At 52.1% G+C, this 27815-nt stretch overlaps 1 protein-coding gene across 8 annotated transcripts in view; it reads right to left on the bottom strand.

The window, feature by feature from the left end:
• Positions 1-204: 204 nt before the first annotated feature.
• Positions 205-27815, bottom strand: part of RAP1GAP2 (RAP1 GTPase activating protein 2) — a 202277-nt gene continuing 174666 nt past the window's right edge. For 7 of the 8 annotated variants that reach the window (XM_059878465.1, XM_003587395.5, XM_059878466.1 and 4 more), the window contains 11 exons: positions 26353-26424; positions 25754-25840; positions 24256-24390; positions 15357-15494; positions 13512-13630; positions 10443-10556; positions 10035-10152; positions 9413-9539; positions 5831-5907; positions 5383-5421; positions 205-4534 (listed from right to left, as the gene is read on the bottom strand). In XM_059878465.1, coding sequence (XP_059734448.1) covers positions 5413-5421; positions 5831-5907; positions 9413-9539; positions 10035-10152; positions 10443-10556; positions 13512-13630; positions 15357-15494; positions 24256-24390; positions 25754-25840; positions 26353-26424 — 996 coding nt within the window. In that variant the 3' untranslated portion in view covers positions 205-4534; positions 5383-5412. The remainder of the gene's footprint in view (positions 4535-5382; positions 5422-5830; positions 5908-9412; positions 9540-10034; positions 10153-10442; positions 10557-13511; positions 13631-15356; positions 15495-24255; positions 24391-25753; positions 25841-26352; positions 26425-27815) is intronic. The other variant, XR_009491678.1, reaches the window with a different exon arrangement.

Below are 27815 nucleotides of genomic sequence, written 5' to 3'. Positions count from 1 at the left end.
AGGTATCAAAGGTGAGGGAAGAGCAACTTGATTGGCTATTGAGAATGAAGCTGGAGGGTGGGGGGTGGGTGCCGGTGGTCAGAGGGATGTTTCTTGATTAATACATCTACAGGCTAGATACAGCCCATGGGAATATGGATTCAGTCTCTGATGTACTGAAAGATGCTCAGGACTGGGTCCTAGGCAAAGAAGTCTGAACACTGATGGACACAAAATATCTTATTTATTGTCAATTTCTGCAAAGACACATTTAAGCAACAAAATATACATTTGTCAACTTTTAGAATTCATTTTATACATTAACAAATACAATGTGCTACCATAGCAATAAATTAAATGTACACTATTTACATTACATAGGCAGTCAGGGGTGGGTGTGGGGGTCTACAAATCACCTCCTCTGAAAGAGGAAAGACAGAAAAGTCATCATCACATGGATCATCATCTCCAAGCTACATCTCCAAGCAGGTTCTAGCACACAGAGGAATCTCTTCACACTTAAACGGCGTCACTCCCCAGGCTGGAGTGTGGAAGGGCAACGCCCGGGATAGGGGAGAGCTAACACACATGCTAAGGAGCGCGAAGGGGGGGATTAACCCTTCCAAGTAGAAATGTCACAAAATCAGAAACGATGGCATTTAAATTCCAGTCTTCCAGCCACACACTCTGTCCCTGGGACTGATAAGGACAGGACAGGGCCCTTGCCCCCCAGTAGTGTCTCACTAGGCAGGACTCCACTGTCCTTGGCCTTGGTGGGGGGGTTTCTCCTTTCTCCCAAAGAGGCACATGGCCCTGCTGAAAGGAAGGAGCTGTGGGGTTGGGGTGGGTAAGGAACTGGCGATAAAACAGCCATCAGAGCAGAACAGAATGCCCCAGTGGGGGCCCCCAGGTGGTAGGAACAGCCCTGGCAAACTGCTGACTCTCCCTGCTCTGAGAGAGGGGTACCTGGAGGCTGGAGAGGAGCCATGGGGCCCCTGCCAGCCACCGGTAGCCATGAGATCTGTTTGAACCTCGACCGTTCCCCCACAACAGACTTGTCTCTGTTGACTAAGAATGAATGAGGGTAGTGTTTGAGTTGGCACCTTAAACAGTCAGGGTAAGAACATGAAATGGGCTATCATTCCTTGAGCTGAGGTTTTTATTGACTACCTTTGTTTAACGATCAGGGAGAGTTCAAAGAGTTTCCTTTTACCACTTTTCTCCTTAACTAAAAAAAAAAAGGAAAGTGAGGTTTGGTTAACTGCATCTTTGCCCAGGCCTACACCCTCATTACAGATAGGGACTGAAGAACTAATGTCACTGAGGAACAGTCCCTGAAATCTCTTTCCCTCCTTGTTTTCTTTGCCCGAGCTGGAGCCAAACCCCAGGGCCCTCATTGAAAAAAATCCCAAAGAACATCCCTCCTGAAAAGAACAGAGGCTGAGACTGAGCCCCACCAGCACTTGTGGCTGCTGACACCTCCCAGCCAGTGCCGAGAAACTGGCTCACTGGCTTCCTCAGATCTCAGGGCCCCGGTAAATCCAGTCTCTTGTTCCACCAACCACATAGGTAGTGCCGAAGAAAGGGCTCTGGGTTGTGGATTCTCATCCCAGCTTTGCCACCAGCTGACTATGTGACCTCAAGCAAGCTGTTTCCCTTCACTGGAGCTGAAGGTTCTCATCTGGAAGGTGACACGGTTGGATTAGATGCTAAAAGGGGCCCGGAAGGCTTGGACATGGAGATGAAGCTCACAAGACTGAACCACAGAATGTTTTTCCCATTTCCATCCATTAGCAGCAATAGAAACTCTAGCTAAGACCTTCTCTCTCCAGCTCTCTCTGCATCTGTTTTTAAGCCTTAGCTCGGTAGAGGCATATGGATGCCCAACAGAGCTGAAAAGTATAGCTTCTTCCATGAGGTCCCAGAGCCAAAGTTACGTCCAGGAAATATGTCTCTGATGGGACGCCTCAAATGCCAGCAAGAACACCATCAGGGATGAGTCTGGTCATAAGGACCAAGGAGGTTGGAGCAACCTTTGAGCCTCAAGACTACATGGGGCAATAAAAGGAAAGACCTTCTGGAGCAATGCAAGAAGGGGATGGAGTGAGCAGCCTTCAGGGATCCAAGCTGCCAGTCCCATGGTCCAGAGGACAAAGGGAGACTGGCCCATCCTCGTTCTCCTTCTCCTCCACAGCCCTGGACCTCAGTGGGGCTGATGCGGTACACTCTAGAGGCCACAAAATAAACTTCCTAGATGAAGTGAGGGAGGGACATTTCCGATCCTGCTCAGAGCATCTCCATCACCACACAGAAGATAGAGGCCACTTCTCAGGTCTGTTTCTTAGGGAGCCCATGTAAGCCTCTCAGTTTCTCTGGACATACTGAGCGATCAACCCGGACCCTGGCTCAGAGGCAGGGGGCAGAGCCCTCCGGGAGCTGGGGGCTGCAGGAAGAGCAGCCAGAGCAGTGGGGGAAGGTGGGTGGAAGGTTCCCAAGTAGGACAGAATGGGGACCACCTGAAAACCCCAGGGGACCCCCAGAGCACGACAAACACAGCACAGCACAACCACCAGGCGGCTGTAAATACAGCTACTCAGAAAAGCCAGCCAGAACCTGGAACAGCTTTTAAAGAAATGGAGTTTGACCTTTCAAGCTCCTTCAGAAGCCCAGCCAAGAGAACTCTGCCAGAATCCATGGGCCTCATTCCAGCCGTGGGCGCTGCTACGGGGATCTTTAATACAAGCTAAACAGACATTGTTGACCTTCTAACCAGAATAAATCTAACCGGACTAGTACTTTGAGCAAACACATTTCCCAGATAGCGTGAAGGGGAGAGGTCCACCCAACCTATAAATAGGATCCCACAGAGTTCACGTGAGTTGAGGATGAAGGACCACGATTTTGCTCTAAAAGCAAAAGCAATGGGGAAATTGTCACATCAGTCAAAAAACAAGTGTAACCTTTTTATGTCTTGCCTTGGGGATAGGCCCAGATCCTGATGCAATCACAGCATTTAGTTGGAAGTCCATGTAATCTGCTCACTGAAACAGGAGCCTAGCGGTATCATCCTGGCAGCTGTGTGTCACTGAGGCCCCATACACACTTGGAGCTGTGGCACCCCTCAAGGGTCTGCTCTTCAGACTCTGTTTAACTTGGAGGACACCTTCTCACCTTAAACCCCACCATGGCCAGTCAACAGAAATGACCTATCACTGACTCAGATGGCTGAGAAGAAAGGAGGGCCCACTTCTCAGAGAGCAAGCCAGCTCAGCCCAGCAAAGGGTGAGGGTGCAGATAACAGGTAGTGTCTGAACTATGCCCAACAGGGACCCAGGTTGCAAGAATCCCACTCATGTGACAAATGCTTACAGACTTGTGGCTGGAGAGGAGAAAAGAAGGATTTAAGATTTAGGGTGGATCAAGCCCTGATAAAACCAAAGGGCTTAGTAGCTGGAAAAAATCCCCCAGGGTGCTGGCGGAGTCCAGACATCTAAACTGCAGAAAGACACCTCCCATCCCCACACCTAAGCTAGACCAACCCATCCAATTGTCCCCCACCCCGCCTCTTGGGCTCCCCCTCTAAGTGGGGGATGGAAGTAACTCTCTTTGCCTCCTGTGAACCTCCATAACCAGCAGTGACTTGGCTCCCAGCCAGCCCTTGGCCCTGAGGTTCTCCTTGGCCAAGGCCCCTGCATGCTCCTGGCTCTCCCTGAATACCCTCCCACCGCCGCTGCCCACCCCTTTGTGGGAAAGGTATCCGCTCAAAGGGGAGAGGCTGACGACTTCCCTGGCAGCTACCACTTTCCTGCAGGAAGTAAAGCCGTCCAAGAAGAACACGCCTCCCATGCGTGCCCAGCTGTGTGTCTCAGCTTCACCCGGCCACATAGCTCGAGATCCCGGGGCAGCAGGGACAAAAGCAGTCTGGCCCGATGTCAGCAGGTGGGTAAGAAACTCCCAGCACAGAAGCAAGTAGATGTTGGGAGCTCCAGACACGAAGGAGCAGCAGAACCGGTTTCTATCAGGACGCCTTCGAGGATGGCTACAAATCTAGATTCTTAGAAAAATGCTCCCTCCGCCACCACTAAGTGTATCTGCTTCGGGGAAGGGAGACATGCTCAGTGTGGCTGCAGCCTCCTGCCTACCACGTCCAGGGTACGGCGCTGCCCCTGCCTGGGTGTAGTGCCCTGCTGTCAGCCTCTGCTGCCCACCTCACCACTCTCTCTGCCTCTCTGGGTACTCTGACTGGTACCCTATCCCCCTCTTCCCTTGCCCAACTCTTTCCCCTGCAGACAAAACGAGATGACAAACGACCCAGACACACATCACATAGGGCGGTCAGGAGCACGGGGAGCCTGGAGGAATGAGGCCTTGCCCAGAGACGGGGAGGTACTGGCAGGGACGGGCAAGGCTGTGGCCAGGTCGGGACACTGGGACAGACAGCTTGTCTGGTGGCCAGGTGGCCAGTGGAAAAGCAGGCCTGTGACGGTCAGAGTAGTGGACGGCACCCCCAAACTTCTGGAATAGGAGCCTTCTCCGAGACAGAATCGGGGCTTCCCTGGAAAAAACAAGAAGGGAGAAGATGATTGAATAGTAGGTAAAGGAAGAGAAGGAGATGCTTGTGCCCACACGTGCTTAGGACGGGTGGCTGCCAGATACAAGGGTGCAGAGCTGCCACCACCTGAGAAGTTGGGCACAAACATTACTTTAGTGAATGAGGCATCTGAAGTCCATACTGGAAGTGGGAATCCAGGTTTGCATAATGAGCGCTCAGTTGCGCTCCTCCCCCTGGTTCCAAATGTGACTCAAACCCCTGGGAGCCCCATGGCAGGGAGAAGGCTGGGCAGTCAGATGGGTCTTTAGTAACTTCCTTAGCAGGAGGCCAGGCCTTGGCGGTGGAGAGCTGGACCCATGCCCTGCTCTGCTGAAAACTTCATGAGTCCCTGCCTGAGGCTGGGAGTAGGGTTCCCCTTGGGCTCACGCTGCACAATGCTTAAGAAACCAGGGCATCTCTGGACACACAGGGAAGACATGTCTCATCTCAGAGAACTGGACAAAGACACAAGGAGACAAAGGCTGCCAACACAGGAAGGCCAGGGGCCAACTGAGGAAGGAGGGCTCTGGGCTACTGCCCTCTGCATGCGGGAACAGGCTGCTCTGGGGAAGGGAGACTCAGTGAGCCTGGTCCAATCCCACCAGGCAACCCTTCCCATGCGCACCCGAGGCCGTGTGCCCTCTTCCCCATCCAGACCTGAGTCCCACCATAGAGACTCCAGGGAAGAGGCACTGGCCCTCCCCAGCAGTCAGGATCTCTCTGGCCATTCTCTGGGTATCAGACCACCAGTACGCTCAATCTTAGTGACACACCCTCCCTCGTGGCCACAGCAGGACCAACACCTGACCCACCTTTGACAAGCGAAGGACTCCTCTTTCACATTAGTGACCCTGTTTCAAGAAAAATCCATATGAGAGTTTTAAATCACTAGACCACATAATCCCCAGTGACTACAGCTTCTGTATATTCGGTGCTCATCTCTCCAGAGAGCCTGGGAAGGGACATGAGGCCCAGGAGCCAATAATTTCCAACTTGCATCTGCCTGTGTCCAAGGGTGTGGCTCTGACACAGGAGGTGTGGAAAGGTGGCTGGTGAACCCCAGGCTGATGCCTGTACCATGGGGACCAAGGGGGAACCAATGGCACCCCCAGATCAGACCAGAGCTTCCTCCCTGCCCCCATGTGAGGTGTGAGGCACCCTCTTCCTCCAACCCCAGGAAGGATGTCTGGCTTCTGGAGGAGATGGGCATGTGGGAGGTGGAAGGCTCCCCCTGCTCCCCCGACGTCCCCAGATCCTTACCGCACTGGAGCTGGCATGACTGAGCTTATCAAAGCGGAATTTCAGGTTTGACCTCGGGGAGTTTCTGCTTTTGACATCTAGGAAAAAGAAGAATGCCCTTGAGAGGAGGGTGGGGCTACAGAGGTCACTGGGGCTAGCGGGTAAGAGCTGGATAGGGAGCCCCAGAGAAGCAGGGGGTGTCCTCTCCACTAGGCACTCTAGCTGACCTGTGCCAATTCACAAGAGCCAACTCTCACATTTTTAGAAATGTCATGAGCTGGTTGTTACACAGTTATCTTTTTTTAATTCTACAAGCTTACAATTAAACAAATTATATTCATCAAAGGTAATCAATACTCAGAAGTCACCTAGTTATTTCAGTACATTTTACTATTATTTATTCTCCTAAGATTATTTACATCCATTATGTCTGATGCTTGTGTGTGCTTAGTCGCTCACACATCGCTCAGTCACATCCGACTCTTTGCGATCCTTTGGACTGTAGCCCACCAGGCTCCTCTGTCCGTGGGATTCTCCAGGAAAGAATACTGGAGTGGGTTGCCATGCCCTCCTCCAGGGGATCTTCCTGATGCAGGAGTCCAATCCGTGTCTCCTGCACTGCCAGCGGATTCTTCACCACTGAGCCATCAGGGAAGCCCCCATTGTGTCAAGTAGTTCTTCCCAACTCCATGTCACATGGATGCTTGAGATCAGCCAGGAACAGTCACACCACGGAAGTCAGCACACACTACAAATCAGAGCTTAATTTAATGTTTTCTTGTCTAGACATAAGAAACTCATGGAGCATATGTTAATAGAATGGATTATACTTGAAAATGTGTTCGTCTCTAGTCATTACATTGTGAATGGCACAAAAAACTGAGAAAACACTCTTTTCGTATTTGAAAACTATTATCTGATTCAGCAGAGAAGCTGCTCACATCACTGACAAAATAATATCAATCAACATTCATGTCAAAACTATACTCATTCATCATCTGGAACTTTATGTTTTCTACAGATACAACAGTTAGGCAAATATCAATAAAAGCATTTTGTGAGAATCAATTGACTCTGAGGAATTTATAGTAAAGAATGTTGTATATTTTGTTAATATCATTATTTATAAATTATGTGCTTCAGATCCTTTAGATCAGTAAAATTTACAGTAAACATATGCCTGTGTGTGTGTGTGTGCGTGTGCGGTGGGACAGCCAGTTGTTAAACGCTGACAGCACACCACTGGCAGGGCACTCCCTTGGCTTTCTGGTTTTCCTCTGGCTGAGATAATCTACAGCTTGGTATACTCCATCTAGAAACTGCTGACTTACTCTTAGTGCTTTATATTCAAAGCTTCCACTCGGTGCTATGACTACCTTTTGGTGAGAGCCGCTAGCACCCTCTCAGGATCCCAGGGAGCTCACGTATGAAATGACCAATGGCCACGGCATTGCAATTATGGAAGACCGATGTCAAGCCCTCCCAGCCACCTCCCTCCCCTCACCCCTGTCTCTTCCTCTAAAACAGGTTTCCAGATCTCCACAAGCCCACCCCAGTCCTACAGGTACAAAGCACAAGTCCTGTGGGGCTGGGAGTGAGAGGCGGCCCCCCCTCAGGGTTAAACACTCCATGGGAGGTGGGGTTGCAATAAGCACAGGCCGGAATCGCAGACCTATTGGAGGTCCCCTTCTGCCCCAGGTGACCTTCAGCAAGTCACACCTCCTTTTACTCAAAACCTTATTTATTTTGATATTTATTTAATATCAAGTAGGATCCAGGCTTGGTTACAGATTCAATCATTCCTTCAATATTTAATTAATAAGCCTTGTTGAAAAAAAAAAATCAGGAAATTCACATTACTACCCCACTTTACAGATGAGGAAACTGAGACTCAGAGAGGTGGGCCTATCAACGCTGCACCAGGATCAGAACCCAGCTCCACAGCTGCTCAGCCACAGAAGGTTGCCGCCCTAACATGATGATTGTTTACTTGGGAACCATGCCTTCTCTTTATCCCTAACATCGCATGTATTTGTCAACACTTCTTCACCATGAGAACCCCAGAAGCACCGTGGTTTAAATGACCCTGCTGGCCCCCTGGCCTTAAACGTTTCTATCATTTAGACTCAAGTTCCTGAACCCCAGCCTGACATTATGGGCAAGATAACTCTTTGTTGCGGGGCAGGGGGGTGGCAGGGTGGGGGGGTTGCCTCGTGCACTGTAGGGCACTTAGCAGCATTCCTGACTTCTGCCCAGGAGATGCCAGCAGCACACTCCCCTCCCACGATCATGAAAATCAAAAATCCTCCAGACACTGAAAAGCATGCCCTAGGAAGCAACATCTCCCCCGGTTGAGAACCACTTATTACACTATTGTTTTCTTCCTGTTATTCAATAAATACTTAGGCTAACAGTTCTGCATCTCTTATAACCGTAAGCTTACTTGCTCATCACACAACCAACCACAGGAGGTAGGAAATATTCTCTTCCCTCCATTTTTCGTTTGGGGAAATGGAGGCACAGAAAAGACTCAGTAACCTGCCCATTGGCACATCACTAGTAAGTGGAAGACCCAGGATTTGGAGCCAAGCTCCAGAGTCCTCCACTACGTAACACTGCCCTCCTCGGGGCAGGACCAACACTCTGATTTCCAGGCCCGCCCAGTGCCCAGTGGTGCCAACCACACATGTCTGCTTGGACACCCCTTGGGCTCCAACCCCTTATTCGCTCCCCAGAGCTGGCTCCTCCTTCTCTGCCTGACTGCAGGGATCACAGAAACCTGAAAAGCCCACACTCTTTGCCTTCCCTGAGCCCTCACTACTGAACCTGGGCACGCCTTGAATCCACATCCTTCTCCCATCACCCCATACACCATCCATGGCCCTGTGACCCCTCACCACTCACAGTGACCCCTCACTGCTCTCCCTCCCTGCATCCACTCCCCACCAACCCTGTCTATTCAGCCAGCTGCAGTCACCAAAACGGTCTCTCCCCTCCTTCTAGTTAAGGACCTTTAAAGACTGAAGGCCCTTCAATGTCTCCCACTGGGGGCAGGATGAAGCAAAATCCTCACCAGGGGCCCCGTGGTGCTCCTACTGTCTAACCGCTGTCTGCCCTCTGACACGTCCCCTCGTGCACTCCAGCAGTACTGAGCCACACCTGGGTCCCGTACACAGCCTCTGGGCTCCCCCCAGGCCTCCCCACTGCGGTTCCGTCCACCTGCACCACACTTCCCGCTCCTTATCGCTGTATTATCAAGATGGTCTCTGTGGCAGAAAGGCCCTGGGTCGGTGATGGGCTAATGGAGAAGTCAGGGGAAAGAGCCTCAGCTTTCCAATCACACTGTCTCAACGCCTCTGGCAAATCACTGAACTCTCTGAGCCTCAGTTTCCCCATGAGTATGGAGGGGATGAGAACACAGCCTCTGGAGGGTGATGAACAGATGCAGTGAGCCGGCAGAGCTGAAGGCCCTAACACTTTGGGGTTGAAATGGAAACAGGGCAATTCAGTGTGCCTGGGGCTCGAACCCCACCAACAGCGGCCAGGCCACAGCCCCGCCCCTGCCAGCCGCATGGTCCACACCGCCCACGAGACACCACCAACCTGTCGGACTCCGGCTCATGATGATGGGGGTGGCGGCTGCCCCCAGGCTGGGGCTCTCGCTGCTTGGGGACGGGCTGTAGACAAACACCTCCTGCTTGAAGGGAGAGGTTGTGGACGGCTGGCTGCTCTGGGGAGAGAGGCTGGGTGAGCCAGGCAGTCCCACCCTCCCCAGGCCTGAGACAGGCTCCTACTACCCCACTTGGACTTGCTCTGTCCCTTTGTTGCTTACAGCCTCGATTCCAACCTCTCCCCTGCCCCCAAGGAATTGCCCCTGACCCAGCCCCATGGAGAGAGATGAGCCCTCCTTCAGCTGGGAAGCCCACCACAGGGGCACCATTCAGTCTGACCTCTGACCCCTGCTGCTGATACTCCTGAGGGAGTATCACTCTGAGGAGTGAGGGAGTGTCACTCTGGGGGAGGACCCCCCACCCCACCCTGAACCACTGCTCCCAGAGGGTGGACATGGCTGACTGGGCCCTCTCCCATTTCCTCACTTCCCCTTTTATCCGCTGAGCCTGTGTGAGGCTCTGCCCACAGGAGCTATTTTAATGCACAAAGCAGCATCTGCCTGGGCCCAGGGTGCCCCTCGCTGCTCTCCAGGGCTGGACGGGGCCGCACCTACCCCACTGTCACACTCCTCCATGGCCTCGCCCTCCCCGGCCGTGCTGCTGAAGCTGCTGGTGCTGGAGGAGGAGCGGGAGATGTTGGCTCGGCCGTTCTCCTTCAATTTGATGAAGGGCCTGCAGGGAACAGGAAGGCAGGCAGGCCCTGGTCACACACCGAGACGCCCCCCACAGGCCCTCCCTGAGACTGAGGGTAAGGCAGGCCCGGCAGACCTGAGCTTGCCCACCAGCAGCCCCCCAGCACCCTGCCCCACCCCCCCCAGCAGGCCCCTGCTTTGGTGTTGGCTTTTGTGTTCCAGAAAGTTCCCAAGGCAAGAGAAGCTGGTTGTCAGCTGGCGGGAGTGGAGCACATATTCTGGGGTCCTGGGTGGCTAAAGCCCCCACCCCACCCCACCTCACTTTCTTACTTCTCCTTGTTGGGGCAGATTTCCGGAGAACTGGGGTTGGATGAGGTCTCAGACTTTATCTCCTGAGAAGAGTGTCCGCCCTCCGGGGTCTTGGGGTTGCTGGATGCACTGTCACTGAGGAAAGGAGGATGAAGAGGAGTGAGGCCAGGGGGCCAGTCCACAACCCCCCCACCAGCACTCAGCACCATGGGGACCTGTGGGGTCATAGTGCCCCCCTGACAGCATGGCCGCCAGGACCTCCACTCCCACCCAGACCTCCTCAGACACTGCAGCAGACCACCGAATCCTCTGCTCCGTCAGAGGCTACTCCGGGTTCCCGGGTGAGAGTCAAGAGTCATCAAGCAAGAGTTCTAGGCTGGTGCCCCCAAGCACAAGTCCACCATCCCCTACCCCTGGCTGGCCATCTCATGCGGCAGAGCTCTAGGTCAAGAGCAGGCCACAAAGGGAATGGAGGGGGTCTGGGACAACCACACCTCAATGGGAAAAAAAACCCAAGGCACATGGGCTCCCCAGGGTGCTATCCAGGCTACCACTGCTCAACTCCAGAGGCTACACTTCACACAGACTGTAAAACGAGCTCCCTGGGTCCAGGTGATGAAGTGGCCCTTGTGCTGGGAAGTGGGTCACTTTCAGTCTGGAGCTCCAGGGTTTCTTCCTCTTCTAGCTTAACAAAGACCAAGTCCTGACACCCACTGCCCTGCTCACTTTTGAAGACATGATGGCCCTGTCTTCAATGCACTTTTATTTGTATAATAGCTTTATTGAAATATAATCCTTATACAATTCACCCATTTAAAGTGTGCAATTCAATGGTTTTCAGTCTATTCACAGAGTTGTACAACTATCACCACAATCTAATTTCAGAATATTTCAGCCTCCCTGAAAGAAACTCTGGATGCACTTACAGTCGCTGCCCATTCTCTCCTCCCCCAACAGCCACTGGTCAACTGTCTCAATGGATTGGCCTATTCTGGATATTCCGTATAAATGGAATCATGCAACGTAGTGCGGTCTTTCTGTGACTGGCTTCTTTCACTTAGCATAGCATTTTCAAAGTTCATCTATGCCGTAGTAGGTACTATGGTATTTCACCACTTTTTACTGCAAGCAATATTCCATGCTAATTTCATTATTTTTTATTGCAAAGCAATATTCCACGTTATGCATATACCACATTTCAGTTATCCATTTTTCGAGGGATGAACATTTGGACTATTTTCACTTTAGGCTATTATGAAGGACGCTGTTATGAATATCTGCACGCTACTTTTTATATAGACATATACATACCTAGGGTACATACCTAGGAGTGGAACTGCTGGGTCATTCAGTAACTCTCTGTTTAACCCTCTGGAGAACTGCCAGACTGTTTTTACAAGCAGTTGCATTATTTTACACTCCCACCAGCTATGCAAGGGAGTTCCAGCTTCTCCATATCCTCACCAACATGTGTTATTATTTGTCTTTTTGTTATTATTATTAGAACCATCCCAGAGGCAAGAAGTGCCTCAATGTACTTTTAATGAGGTGCTAATGACCTCCAAGGGCTTCCCTGGTGGCTCAGACAGTTAAGAATGTGCGTGCAATGTGGCAGACCGCAGGTTCAATCCCTGGGTCTGGAGGATCCCCTGGAGAAGTAAATGACTACCCACTTCAATATTCTTGCCTGGAGAATTCCATGGACAGAGGCTACAATCTCATGGGGTCTCAAAGAGTCAGACACAATTGAGCAACTAACACTTTCACAATGATCTCCTGGTTGTCAACCCAAGCGGGGTTTGAGTCTTTGAGTTGGACTTCTCTGTGTACTTGGCAGAGCTGACTCTCCCTCCAGGAATGTCTCTTCTCCTGGCCTCTGAGATCCATCCCCTACCCCTGTATCTCCAGGCTCTCTCTTCTTTCATCTTCTTCCAAATCTTCCATTACTGGCTTTCCTCTCTCCACTTGCCCCTAAATGCAGGTCTTCTCCAGGCATTCTATACACCCTATGGTGTGGCCATATTCTTTGGTCCCTCTTTAAACATCACTTCCACCCCAGGAGCTCCCAGGAGCTCTCCAGTCAAGAGCTCTCTCCTAAGCTCAAGACCTGCAGTCTGATCACTCCCAACTCTGCCCTTCTCTCCTGGGGGCCCACAAGGACTTACTCACATTTACAGGTTTCAAATAGAGCTTTTTCAGCCCCTTCTGTAAACATGCCCCTGGTCCTGCATGCTCAAGCCCAGCGGATGGTGCACCATCCAGGGCTGCAGACAGACAACCTGGAGGCCTGGACACCAAGGCCTCCCTTCCCTTCACAAGATGGTAAGCTTCCACAGGCAAGTTTTCATCTTCTGTAGCTCCTGACAGAGCACGGAGTGCAGCACAGGGCAGGCACTCAATGATGCTGCTTACTGAATTAAATGATAAGTGGGCTCAGTGATTAAATGATCAGAATGGCCATTAGCAGGAACAGGTGAAGTATGATGCAATATGAGAGTTATTTTAAAACAAAAAAGAGAGAGAGAGAGCATTCTAGAAACCCAGAGGAGGTCTGATGAACTTTGCCTGTTAGAATCAGGCAAAGGTTTCCATAAGAGCTGATATCTGAGTAAGCACTGAAGAAGGGGGCAAAGAAAGAAAAGAATTGTAGTGACGTTTCTGCATGCGTGCACACTAAGTTGCTTCAATCATGACCAATTCTTTGCAACCCTATGGACTGTAGCCCACCAGGCTCCTCTGTCCATGGGATTCTCCAGGCAAGAGAGTAGGTTGCCATGCCCTCCTCTAGGGGATCTTCCTGACTTGTATGTCTCCTGCATTGGCAGGCGGGCTCTTTACCACTAGTGCCACCTGGGAAGCCCAGTGGTGTTTCTAGTCTGGGGTCAAAATGCAAATTGTAAAGCTTTGGAAAGTCCTGTGCAGAGATTGCCCAAACCTGCCTTGGTGGATAAAGAGGTGAATGAGTGACGGGGGTGTGCAGGTGTCTGAAGTGGGGACCAGGTTCAACAGGAAGCCATCTCCCGATCTATGCCAAGCCCTCCCCAAGGTGCGCCTCTGACAGCTGCAGCAGTGGTGAGAACTGACAGTTACCATCGTGTCCGGCTGTCCCCTTGGCCTTCAGAGCCCGTGTGCAGACGGGGAAAGAGCCCCGACCTCCGCTTTATGGGGCTCCGTGACTGGTTCTTCGCCGTTGCCACCGCCACAGGAGGCTGCCAATGAAACTGCCAGAGTGAGTGCTGACCCCCCAAACTCAGCCCTCCTTCTCCTCCTCCACCTTTCCCACCTACAAATAGGCCCTGGTCTGGAGGAGATCCCAGCAAGCAGCAAGCCAGCCAGGAAGGTGAGATCTAATAATGGGGGAATGGGAGCTGGAACCCTGAGACTCAAGCCACCTGCAGCCTGTTTTCCTGTGTTCTTAAGCCAAACCTGTTACCCAGCTAACAATCTACCAAAGACCAGAATCCCTGGAGGTCAGGGTCACCCTAAGGAGAGTCCCACATATTTAGAAGGACAGGATGACTCAGACTGAGAACCACAGAGCTGAGAGTCCTGAGAGAGACCTGGACCAGTCTCTGGCCTTCACCAGTGAGGATGCTAAGGAGCCCAGGAATGAGGAGATTTGGCCTAGGTCATATGGCAAACCCCCAACAGACAAGCACACGTGCCTGGGCTCCTGACTCTACCAAGAAATGGGTCCAAGCTGATGTCACAGATTGGACCCAATAATAAGACTGAGAGCAGCAGAGTCGGGTGCACACACAGCTCCAGGCAAGGGGAGCCCAAGACTGTGGCTCTGCTTCAGCCACATGCAAGGGGACCATGGAGAGCTGGGAGACCGTGGAGGGGGAGATGAGAGCCTATGGCCAACATTTAGAGCCCATCAGGCTCCTAACCCAGGTCCCAGCTTCTGCTCTCCACCTTGGGCAAGTGACAAAGCCCTCTGGGCTTCAGTCTCTTCATCCACAGAATAAAGATTAAAACGGCCCTACCCTGCTCATTCACAGACCTTGTGGGAGGAACCAGATAATAATGAAAACATTTGGTAAGTTAAATGAATTATGCGAGGGACTCCCCCAGCAGTCCAGCAGTTAAGACCACTTTTCAATGCAGGAAGCATGGAATTAAGGTTGGGGAACTAAGGTTTCACGTGCCATGGAGTATGGCCAAAAAATAAATAAATAAATTGTGGGACATTATTTATAATACTAATGATTAGTATCGTGGTAGACATGTTCTGCAATGAAAAGAAAAAAGTCTAATCCATGCAAATGCAAAGTCACTTTGCTTTTTTAAAGAATTGACTGGCTCCTTGGCTGGCCAGCTTCTGGTGTGAGCTGACCAGACTAAAACCCACAGACCTGCCAGGTTCCTTCCTTGGGAACTATCTACACAGTGACTAAGAACTCAGACTTTGGATCAGCGAGACCTGCATTCAAATCCCAGCTCTTCAGCTTAGCTGGGTGACTTGTAGCAAGTCACTTAAACCCTCTGGGCCTCCTTTTCCTCCAGGAACTGTCACTGGAATGGATCAGATAATGTTCATGAATGATATAGCTCAGTGCCTAGTGCTCAGCAAAGCCCAAAGCGGGTGGGGGCGGGGTGGGAGACAGCTACTGTTATCATTAATAAGAACAAAGCAAGGACACGCCTCTCACAGTCAGGGGTCCCAAGCCGCAAAGCAAAGAGACTCACTTCAGGCCCATTTTGCAGGGTTGGCTCTGAGGTTGACTCAGTGGTCGAGCAAACTCAGGGAACAGGATGACAAAAGGGCCTCTAGGCCGGGCCAACCCCAGGGATGCAGGCTCCATGTCAGAGGCCTGGGCTCACTCCCCAAACAGCCTCAGTTTCCCTCTGTCATCCCTGCTCTAAGTTGCCTGGCCCCAGCCTCCCCCACTGGGGCCGGGAGGATGCCACCCCCGGGCAGGCAGCTCTCACCGAGAAGGTCGTCTTGGTGACCTCCACGCTGTTATGGGTGATGCCCCCGCTGAGGCTGCCGGGGATGCCCCCGCCATGCTGCTTCTTCTGGCTGCTCACCATGGTCTCCATGGAGTGGCTGCGCACGCGGATGGCCCTCTGCCGGGAGAGCAGATGACAGAGGCCTAAGGGCTGGAGTCTGGTCCCTTTCGATGACCGTGTCCACTTGATTGGGTCTGCAGACACAGCCCTCAGCATGTACACACATGATCACACACTCACACTCACTACTGTTTGCAATTTTAATATACTCCATGCTCTGGGCATGGGTGGCTGTTTGCAGGCAGAGGTCAGAGAGGACACCAGCCAGAAGAAGTCTAGGGACCAATGTCCCAGCTCCTGGCAAGGTGGACAAAGGCTGTTATCTTCATCTTACAGGTGAGGAAAGAGAGATTTGGACAGCCAAGTAAACCCGGGTGACCCTCGTCTGGCTACCACCTCTCCAAGCTACAGCTTCCTCGTCTGTAAAACAAGAATGATGCACTCCATGCAGGATCACGTGGGGACTAAATATGGTCATGTGCCTGACCCCAATCTGACTTTTTCTTGCACAAATTAAAAGTATTTCTATATTTATGCACCAGCTAGTCCTTCTGCCATCATCCCAAAGTGTGCTGTGTGCAATGTGGAATACATTCACCTTGCTGAACCATAAGGAGCTCTTACTAATCCACGCACTGAGCCTTCCCTCGCACTTGCAGGGGCTTAAGAGATTATGAAGACAAGCCTCCAAACTGACACAGCTGCTGGAAGAAGAGATGCATGCTCAGACCGGGCAGAGGCGTGGGTTCTTGCTGGGGGCATGGAACTGCTCAGGCCCATGTAGGATCACCAAAGCCCAAAGGGCACATGGGCAAACAGTGACGTGTCCAGGAGGGGACAACCAGGATGGCCAGGGGCTTGTCACAGAGCAGGCAGGGAAGAGAAGAGCTCAAATCAAGGCTGCTGAGCCCTCAGCAGGGATGGGCCGAGGAGGTGATGACCACGCCCTTAGGCGGCTCTGCAGACCAAAGTGGTTCTGCAACCAGATTCATGGGCAGTGGTCCTCCAGAGGCAGTGCTCACCTTGACCCAGGGGAGGATTTCCTGACCAGGGAAGGCTCACAGGATCCCACCTACCACGTGGATGCTACTCCCTGGTTCTGGACGCCTTCAAAGATGACTTGAATGTTTAGGAAGGGAAGTTCTCTCCCATCACCTCCCTTTCATCACTCATTCGGTGACTCAATAATACAGCCAGGAGGCAATGCAGCTTAGAGATCACCAGCATGGAGTGCCAGGGTCCTACTGCCAGGACTATATCTGGACTCTCTGCTCCACCACCTATCAGCTGGTGTCCCTGGTAGGTTCCTCGGCTTTTCTGAGACTTACCTGTGAAGTGAGATGGAGGAGATCTACACCGCAGGGCTCTGGTGAGCTTGCACACAGAGGGCCCACGCATCATAAATAGCCCACGTATGCGGCTACTCTAATGTCAGTGATAAGATCTGTTGTGTGACTCCCGTGTGCCCAGCACTGTGCCAGAAATAAGGAGATTTAAGGGAAGGGAGTCAAAAGAGTTGAAGACTCAGCCCCTACCCCCAAGAAGCATACGCGTCAGCTGGGGGAACAGGACACGTTCCTTAAAAGTAGGGTGACGCCAAAGACCCAGGGCCAGTGGGGGGCGCCCTCTGCGTTCAGTAGCTGTTCAGGGCCCCGGGGCCTCAGGTCCACATACAAACGTACATGCACGCACTGCCTTAGTTGCTCACAAATAGGTGCCTTTCCCCTCCACTGCCACGTCGCTTGTTGGTAGCAGAGCCACCATTGTCCAATGTCCCCTCTTCCTCCTTGAGACAAAGGACTAAATCATAACCCCCTCATCCCCCTGCCAGTAGAACATGAGGGAATGCCTTCTGGGGGCTTTGGGGAAAGGTTTCCTCAATGACCCCCAAAAGAAATGTGACATGTCTGCTTCTAAAACCATAGCAGCCACCTGGAGGCCAAGAGGCATCAAGCCTGAGGGACGAAGCTGACGAGCTGAGGATGCCAGAGGGGAAAGGAGAAGAAACCTGGATGACCATGAGCCACCTCAGGCCCTGTTTGAAGTGAGCTAATGGACTTTCCTTATTGTGTGAGCCAGTAGAACCTCAGCTTCAGAAAATTGACGTGGAAGGATGAACATGTAGACACAGCTCCCATCCTCACGGGGTTCATTCCCACACTTGCACACGCATGTGTCAGCTTACACACTCCACGAGCCAACCTCCAGATAGTCTCATGTGGAAGAGCTAACCTCCTTCCCTCCCTTAAAGTATCGAGAGAAGAGCTTGGTCTGCAGCACGGTGGTCCCAAGAAATCAGCAGGAATGGTGCCCCCAACCCACACAGCAGACCCCCTGGGGGTGTCTCCTCAAGGTCAGGCTCTGTTGAGAACCACAACCTGCCTGCCTTTCCGTCCTGACAAGAGAAGCTGGTTCAGGAAGGAGCACTGTTTGCAAATAAGCATGAAACCTACCAACCTCCCATTCCTCATGCCACCTAGCCTCTCCCGTCTGAGCGAAAGACACCCCTTAAGGGATCTCATCTCTCTCCTCCTCTCTCCCTGTCTAGGCTCTAGAATCACTGAGCAACAGTTTACTGCAACATGGTTAAAACAGCCACCACATTCTGTTCATTTCATCATGCGAAGATCATTAAGTCACGGACCTTATGGAGAACTGAAGGCAGGGAAAGCAGGGTACCATGCTAGGGAGTCCCCAGATAAATATCAACGATCCTTAAATGAATCAAGTGCTCCATCAATCTCAACATCGCTTCATTCCATGGGTGCCCTCAGGTGCCACCAACACTGGCCATCAACAACGCCATGTCAACTAGTCATTTATGTTCTGATGTGTTCCCTGCGGTCTCTTTCCAGAGAACATCTGACATGGGTAATAAGCCCTGTGTGATGGTATCTGGTCTACTGAGCTCCACATACATGATCTTATGGAATCCTGCCATTCCCAGATGCAGAGAGGACAGCACCAATAGAAAAGGTCCCTAGAGGTAAATGATGACCCAGGTCACACTGCAGGTAAGAGATGGAGCCAGGACCCAAACTCAGAACCTGGTCTCTAAACAGAAGGGCTCCAGGATCCCAAAAGTGGTTCAGATTCAACATATAATTCAACTGGTTGATGGACTGAAGGTGATCAGAAACCATGAAGCTTTAGCACCTCCCTCCACCACCACCACCACACACACACACAAAATCTCCAACAGTGATGTCAGGGAAGAAACTTCTTGAATGCCCCTGATGCCGCTGTTTGAGTCAACAAGACAAGAATGATAGATAATGGACTGACAGGGAATTCTAGGGATGTGCAGGGCAGCCATCTGCTGCTCAAAGCAAACAGAAGAGGGTTTGCATCCTGGTTCTTCCCAGTACAGCATGTGAACCTCCCGGAGACAGTCCTCTGGCCCATAAACATGAGGATGACATGGGTGTGCTGGACACCTGGTGTGATACCTGCATGCTCGGGGTCAGCCCTCCTCCTCCACCCTTAGGGACCAAAGGAGAGCAAGACAATGGCTCCCTCCAAACCCTAAAATAATGCTTGATTCGGACAAAATCACCCAGTGACATGGTCTAAAGTATTCCATCAGTTTCAACCTGCTATAGAGCTGGAAGCACCAGGCTTCTCAAGTTGGGCAGAAGGTAAAGGGTGAAGACAAGAGCGGAGGGCAGTGCTGTAGAAAGAAGAAGGCAAGGGTGCAAAGGCGCATGAAACCTTTGCAGGAGCATCAGCCCTGCAGGGACTGACTGGACCTGTTCCCACTCACTCCAGTACATCCAGTGCACCGTCCCTCTGCTTCCCACGGACAAGCTCATGCTTTTAAGGCTGCCTGTGCCAGCAGCGGACAGCATGACCTTTGGAAAGGTTTTCTGTGCACTGATCTGAAATTTTAAGATTTCCAGCCCTTGGAGTCTCTGACTCGTCTATTCCCAATTCACACAACTATCCCTACCTGTACTCACAGTCTGCTCTCCTACCAGCCAACCACCTCCGGTTGCATCGCCATCCCCAGTCACTAGGGTTTCCCAGCCCTCAGTTCACCTGGCTTACCTTCAAATGAGTTCTCCTCTGGGAGAGTCAGAAAAGAGAGAGGGAGTCACTTTCTGGGTACCTGCTCACGTCACTTCATTTCAGCTGGGGAAGGGAGCTGAGTACCAGTTAGCATCATGGAGGAAGCACATCTCCTCCAGGTCAACCACAAACCTATCATGCTTACAGATGGGTTTTGTGGTGTTCCAGTTTAACAAACTCAAGACACAGTGCCCAGACATGAGCACTAATGGGGACATGCCTACTGATACTCTGGCAAGCACCAGAGGTAGGGAAGGGCCTTGGAGAGAAAGGTGCTAATTGCTGGCCTGCTGGGATGGCTCCTAGTCAGGAAGTACTGAGGTCCATAATGGGTCTTCGGTCCCTCTAGCAGCCCAGTGGGATAAGGAAATATCCCTCTGCATCTCCACCTCGACAGACCAGAGCTCCAAGCCACAAGCTACAGGGCTGCCCTGCCTGTAGGGATTTCTACAGGGATTTCTGCAGCTCGGTGCTCCTCTCCTGCCACTAGGGGTCAGAGAAGACCAGTGCATCACCTACCACATACCCTCAGAGGTTGGGAAGTCACCTGACCACTCCCTGGTTGCTGTGGTCCCAGTTCCCCTGACACTGCGTGACCATCCCCTCCATGGTCCTTCATCCCCCTTCTTCATGATGAGGTCAGCGGAGGGTTAGCTAGCTAGCGGGCTAGCTCTGTGTTTCTTGCTTGGGGTATTAATTCCCTGATAGCTCAATTGGTAGGGGTATTAGTTCCCTGATAGTTCAGTTGGTAAAGAATCTGCCTGCAATGCAGGAGACCCTAGTTTGATTCCTGGGTCAGGAAGATCCAGTAGGGAAGGGAAAGGCTACCCACTCCAGTATTCTGGCCTAGAGAATTCAGTCCACGGGGCTGCAAAGAGTCAGACACGACTGGGCGACTTTCACTTTCTTTCACATAGCATGTGGATACATCAAGTATCATCACTCTTTTCCTTTTATTGTGTGCATGCTTTGTCACTCAGTCATCTCCGACTCTTTGCACCCCTTTGGACTGTAGCCCGCCAGGACGAATAAAAACTTCATCAATAGGTGGCAGTGGTTCAGAATGGCATTCGAGAACAATAGTCGAGAGGTCACTGTTTTTCAGTAATGTACACTCCTTTTAAAGAAGTCTTCTTGCAAGCCTCCAAAAATATGTTCACAGACCTCCAACAACAGTGGTCCCTGGACTGTATCTGCAATATACCTACCTAGTCCATAGAAATATCTTTTAATGGTGAGTTTCAAGGTAAAAGTTTAGCCTCTATAATTAGAAATATGCACGTACAGATAGATGGATACTTATGCGTATATGCGTGCTAAGTCACTTCAGTCGTGTCTGACTCTTTGCGACCCCATGGAATGTAGCCCACCCGGTTCCTCTGTCCATGGGATTCTCCAGACAAGGCTAGTGGAGTGGGTTGCCATGCCCTCCTCCAGGGGATCTTCCCGACCCAGGGACTGAACCCACGTCTCTTATGTCTCTTGCATTGGCAGGCGGGTTCTTTACTACCAGCGCCACCTGCGAAGCAGGTGAGATAGATACTCATCTAAAGCAAAAGTGCAAAATTTCAAAGGGTTTGTAAACAGGCAGATTCCTCAGAATATCTCTAAGCATCTCAGTTTGAAAAGCATGCCTTGATGCTCACAAACGAATGGTTCTGTTTCTCATGAGAGAAAAGCTTAAATGAGAGCCAAGGGGATTGAAGTAACAGGTGAAGAGCTATTCTAAGTAGTGTGCCGGGCAGCACAGCCCAGGGCAGTGATGGGTCTGCCCTGGAGGTGGAAGAAGAACAATCACAGAGGCCAGGGGAGAGAGGACTGACATGGCTTTCAGTCCTGGGAATTCTCAGTTCTGTTTCCACGTGCCTATGAGATGAGAAATTTGACAGGAGAGAGATGAAACACGCAACTTTTCTTCCTGAGGTCATTTCCTGCACCGTTCCTATGAAAGATTCCACGGAGGTCTGAGTGAGGAGTTCCAAGGGAATGCCAGTGATTCTGACACCCAACTCCACTCAAGTGGCCCCTAAAGAAATACCAAAACTAGAGACGGTTTCCTGAGCTGGGTCAGACCCAAGGCAAGGTCACAGGCACGGCCCAAACATCAGAACCCTCCCATCTACTGGGCTTCATGCCACTACACCTGGCCTGCCCCCAGCTTGGGAGGCATGCAGGCAACGATGGAAGGGACAGGGAGAAAGAACTTGAGTTCCCAGCAAGGTTTGCAAAAAAGAAGCTGATCATAACTGGCAGAGCTCTGAAGGCTTACTCGGTGTGACTGACCATGTGACTGACCATGACGGTGACCGTGACATGACTGTCCCCTTACCCGACAGTGCTACCTCAAAGACAGACAGGGAAGCAGAAAGCAGAAGCGAGTCTATCTTCAGCCTACAGTTGGAAGGATTTAGGGTTGAAAAGATGGATTCCCTGGATTACAGGATCAAAGATGAGCAATGATAAAGTCTTGAAGCATCTCTCTTGGAAAAGCCCTTTAATTGGACCCCCTGGAGTCAAAGATACTACTGCTTCCCCAGCTGGAGGCAAGAGCCTGAACAAATGGCCTCAGGCCACTCTCCCTTAGACCCACAACCTGTCTGTAGCTGCTGGGGCCATTTTATCCACTGTCCACAGCCTACACGCTTTTTCAGGTTATAGAAACATTTGAAATCTAAAAAACTAATTATTAACTCCTCGATACAGAAAAAAACCTGCAAAACCGAAAGCAACAAAGGTTTCATTACATGTCTGCAATATACAGCATGATGTTAGCTAGCCAACTGCAGCTCGAGTCTTACATGAATTACATTGACTGTAGGACTCAGGAACAGCTTGATGTGCTTGCTGTGATGGGGGATGGGGGGAGCCTACAAAGGTTTTCCCAATTACCTGGTATGGTCACCCCTCTCTTGGCTGGGCTAGCCAACCTGGCTTCCTCCTTCCTCCCCTTTCATCTCGTCTCTTATCCCTCATCCCCCTTTCTTCTTGATCTCCCAGTTTCTATTTCACCCTGCCTGGCTCTGACCATCAGGACTGAAACAGATGCCCCAGGAATCTCCCGCCAGCCTCAGCAAGCAGCTTGGCTCCTACCCCCACCCCTGTGAGGAATCTCAGCAGCTGGCCCCAACTAGATCAGCAGAGCCGAGCCCTGCCCTGCTCTCTGCAGTCCAGCCTGGCAGCCAGGGATGGACCCCAGGCTTGTCCAGGCCAGGCTAGCATGGGTGGAGTCCTAACAGAGTCGGGAACCAGGAGGCAGTGTCATGTAGCTGTTAAGAACAAGAGCCTTTGGAATTTGGCAGACCCAGATTTAACTCCCGTGTCTGCTGGGTGACTTGGGACAAACTGCTTTGTCTCTTTGAGTCTTAGCTTCCTCACATGTAAAATCACACCCATCATTATTAAAACTGAGTGTGAATTATCAAACCAAGATTATCATGCCCATAATAACAGCCTTCCTCACAGGGCACAGAAGGCAGTCGGGAGGCTTTTGATGGGATCATGTGCATTAAGCTTTCACTTTCCATGAAAACAGTAATACCAGCTAACACTTCCACTGAGCACTTCTTGTATTCCAGGCCACATGCACTTTTCCAGGCATCATTTCAATGAGTTTTCCCACTGACTCCACGACAGAGGTCCTATTGATCATCCCTGTATTGTCGGTAAGAAATCCACAGCTCAGAGACTTTAAAGACCATGCCCAGGATCACATAGGGCTGGGATTCTAATATGGGCAGGTCCAACCCAACCTCACACATACTGCCACCAAAATGGCAGCTTTATAAATCATTCTGCAATGGGCAATCCAGCAGAACACAGACCTAAAAACCAGAAAACCTGGGTTTGAAACAAGGCTCCACCTCTTCTGCAGGGGTAACATTTCGAGCAGCCCTTTGGTCTCACTCAGTCTATCCCCTGGTATGTGAGTGAAAAATATTGATTTGGTCAAAAAATTCGTTCGGGTTTTCCCATAAGATGTTATGGAAAAATCCAAATGACCTTTTTGATCAATCCGATAATAAGACCCAAGTTCTGCCAACTGCACAAGCTGACAGCCAAGCTCAAATTGGAGGATGGGTGTAAACACTGGGTAGACCAACCAGCACTTGGCAAGCATGTGATGATTAACCTTTTATCCCAAGTGTCTGTCAAAGCCCGACTTGAACACTTCCAGAGACAGGAGGTTCACTACTTATTTTAGTAGCACTCTCCGGTTAGAAAAGTCTCCACTTTGCAAAGTCCACAAGGACTTGCCTGTAACTCCATCCCACAGGCCCTGGCCAGGTTCTCCACTGCCCTGCCAGTTGGGAACAACCCTTGCAGTCTCCCACACTGGCTGCCAGAGACCCCTAGGGCTTGTGTCCTTGCCTCTGCTATCATCCTGCCCTGGCGTCCCCGACCACAGAAAGAGGCAGATGAAAGCAGTAATGTTCTTATTTTGCACAGGCTCCTCTCCTGCTGCTAACGCTTCCCCTGTCTCTGCCTACCAGACCAGGCCAGGAGGAGATGATACAGATCAAAGAAAGGAGGTAGAAGATGGCCAGAGACACTGTTGGTGTTCTGACTACTCACATTCCCTGATGCCCCTGCCCTCTGCAAACACCTGTGATGCCCCTGCTGCCCGCCCCCCTCTGGCTGGCACTTGGGCTCTGGGGTCAGGATCACGAGGACTTTGCCCTGCTGTCTTCCGGGGGTCCACCCCCACACACATCGCTGCCCTAGCAATAGCCAGCCACTCTTGTGCCTGTACCTTAAAAGACTCCAGGAATCCCCCATGGCCCCCATTCTCAAACTTGTCCTCTTCGGGGCCCAGTCCCAGCATGGCCTGAGTGTGGGCATGGAGTTCATCATGAAGGTTGTCCAGGAGGGCGGCCCTCGTCCGGTCCTGGAAGGGAAAAGGGGCGTTGTGAAGCTGGCACTGGTGGCAGAGGCGTGCCCTCTCCCTGGGGGGATCTAGACACCTGGCCCAAGGGCTGCTATTCTGATCAATTGCATCCGGGCGACGGTGTGGACCTACCTCCTGTCTGGGCTCCACACTCACAAATGCTGCAGCTAACTCAGGCCTTCTGCCCTCTACCCTCTGCCCCTTTTCCCTGGACCATCCTGCCCTCCCACGGCTCTGCCCTGATGACTCCCCGCCCAGATCTCTGCCCCAGGCGCCACCTCCATGTACCCAACTACCCAGAGCTCTTCTCCATCCAAATGTTTATCCAGGGCCATGTATATAGCCTTCATTGTCAGGGGCAGGGCGGGGGGCGGCAGTGGAGGGAGGGCATTCACACAGACCAGAAGAGACTCTTCCAGCAACCTAGCCTTTGTGAGCACCTCCAAATAGCAGGTCTAGATAGAACCCATCTCCAGTGGTACCCATGTTAGCAAAGAGCCCAAGCCAAAGGCTCAAGAGCCACCTCACAAACCCACTTCCCCATACCCTTATAAACATCATGTCTTTCTGATTCTAACCATGTCCTAGGCCCAGTATAAGCAGCTGTCACTATGTCTTTTGGACTCCCATAATAGCTTCTAACTGGCCACCCTTCCTGCCCTCTTCCCTTTCAATCTCCCCTCTCTCCCACACCCTCCTGTATTTTATTAGGGCCCCATCACCTCTAGCTGGAAGTCTTTCTTGATCTGACCCCCTAGCATTGCCAAAGGGGCCTCCCACCATTCCAGACTCCACATGAATGCTTAGGCCACATTCAATCCTCTAGAGTCATGCTCACAAAGTCATGCTCTGAATCTGCCTGGCCTTTGCTCATGCTCTCTGTTTCTCACGCCTGGCATAACCATTCTCATTCTTTCTTCCCGGCAAAAGATTTATCAGATATCCAGATTCAGCAGCTCAAGGGCCACTTCCTCCAAGAAGCCTTCCCTGAACACACCCTCCGTTCCCCAGATGCAGAAGCGGCCTCAGTACCGGCCTCCTTCACAGTCTAGTGCACTGCATCCTATCTGTGTCCCACCAGCCTACAAGCTCTTTAAGGGCAGAAACTCTGTCTCCAGGACCCCAGGACCCCAGGGAACAGAACAGAGTCCAACACACAGTAGGTGCTGATCAGAGAATGGCTGACTAGACCTAAAGTTTGGATGGAGTTCCCACAAGAAGAAAGAGCTCCATACCAGCACAAGGCTGAAGGCTCTGAGGGGCAAAGATGGTGCTTCCCCGTCTTAAACAGCCCCCAAGAACAGACCCCCCAAGAAAAGGCTATCCGGGAGGGCAGGAGGAAGATCAGAAACCACGCTCTCACCTCCAGCTTCGCAAACTTGTCCGACTTGCAGCAAGCGTTCTCCGCGTTGGTGAGCTTGGTGAGCAGAAACTCCCTAAACTCCGGGCCCTGGAACAGACAAGACATCCCACCCTTATACCTGTTGTTGCTCAAGGGGCTTCAGCCACAGGAAGTGGTAGGCGGAATAGAGGGTCTGGGAAGAGCCCCTCAAAGGTCTGACACTTCATCGTCTCTAGCCCAGCCCAAGCCCACCTGCTAAGATACCAGCGCAGAAACCAGCTTCCCCAGGGCTGGGAAACCAACCCTCACACCCCACAGTGGCATTTCCATGACGGCAAGCCATCTGTGCCCAGGGCTCCTGGGACTGGATCATGGCATAAAACCCTTCTTTTGGCAGAAAGGTAACCCCAGCGTCAAACAGCCTGACAAAAGACCCTGTGCGGGTCAGGCTGGCAGCACAAGGAGAGGTGGGGCGAGACCCCACACGAGGAGATTCCCCTGACCCTGCTGCAGGTGCTCCTGAAAGTTCCAGCCCAATTCGGCCCCCTGCACTCCCTGCCACTCAGGTGTGGAAACCTAGAGTCTCAGATATGAGAGGGGCAGAAAGGAGAATTTCTTACCTTCTGGAAAACAGGGGGGCTGGGCAGGGGTGGGCCGAAGGCGGGCACGTCTTCCCGGGCGGTGACTGAGACCTGAAACACAGAGGGGCGTGGTGTGGGCCAGGAGGGAGGAAACGCAGCTGAGGATGACGCGTGTTCAGAGCCCCGATCCAGGGGGATCTACTTCCCTTCTCCCTCCGCCCCTTCCGAGAACACAGTAAGGTGCCTCCTGAGCCATCGCCAGCACACCGGAGTCACTGTTCCTAGAAGCGGGGCTGGATGGCATAGAACCATCCACATGCCCTCCTCTGCATTCCTGAGGCCGGACGCCAGACACCTGGACAGGGTTGAGGAGCAGCCTGGAACCCTAATTCTAAGGCAGTAACAAGGGCCCAGGAGATGCTATCTCATTACCTCATTCGACTGGGATGCTAACCCTACAGAGAGGACACAGGGAGGATTATCAGCCCTGGATCCCTGATGAGGAACCAGGTGCCCAGAGCTGTGGAGCCAACCCTGCAAAGGCTCCAGAGATGAACCCCAGAGATGAACAGAGAATCCAAAGCTTCCCAATCCTGCTCTGGGGCTCTCTCCCACAACATTGATTCCCAAACCTAGCCAGACTTCAAAATCCCTTCAAGTGTTTAAAAATAAACACCAATGGCAGGGGCTCCACCCTGAGCCTACTGAATCAGCAGCTCTGGGGTGAAGCCAGGAGTCTGTAACTATTCGAACGCACCTAAGAGTTTCTGTGCTGTCGGTGGACTGGTGTTCAGGAGCCCTGGTCTCAGATACAAAGCATCGGTGAGACTAGGTGAGGCTTGAACTAACAGAGCACCAGAGCCCAGGCTGGGAGTCCTAATTCTAAGGCAGTAACAAGAGCCCAGGAGATGCTATCTCATTACCTCATTCGACTGGGATGCTACTCTACAGAGAGGACACAGAGAGGCTGGGAATGAGGGGTGGGGGGACACCAAGGTGCTCTGCATGGGGGTGCCCCAGGCTCTGGGTAGGGTGTGCACCTCCGGCCCGCCTGCTGAGCAGGAACTTGGTGAGAGGGGGCACCGAGGTGTTCTGGGGTCTCCCAGGCCTGGGACAGGCCCCACGCCTGCACCTCTCCTCCACCTCTGCACGGAGGTGCCCTGGTTTCACCTCCAGAGAGGCTGCAGGCCTCTCTGGAGACTCTGCCCTCTCCCATTCCCTAGCGGCTGCTAACGTGAGCCCAGTGCTGGTCCGCCGCCAGCCTCCCGGGCCTGTGAAGTAGGGCAGATGCAGAGAGTCTGCCAGGCGGGGTGAGCAGGCAGCTCGGAGCCCGGCCAAGCAAAGGTCCTGCCAGGGTCTGGAGGGGCGGGAGCCAGAGAGGGCCGGTCGATATGACTTTCTCTCCCCAAGCGCAGGGCTGTCCTCGCAGCTGCTGCCACTCCCACCCCCCACCCCTGCAGTGCCCCGAGTCAGGAAATGGTGTGTGTTTGACTGACGTGATT

Source organism: Bos taurus, chromosome 19, assembly GCF_002263795.3.
Source record: "Bos taurus isolate L1 Dominette 01449 registration number 42190680 breed Hereford chromosome 19, ARS-UCD2.0, whole genome shotgun sequence".
Taxonomy (NCBI): Eukaryota; Metazoa; Chordata; class Mammalia; order Artiodactyla; family Bovidae; genus Bos; species Bos taurus.
Note: the sequence above shows the minus strand (reverse complement) of the source record. Positions and strands in the feature narration are given on the sequence as shown.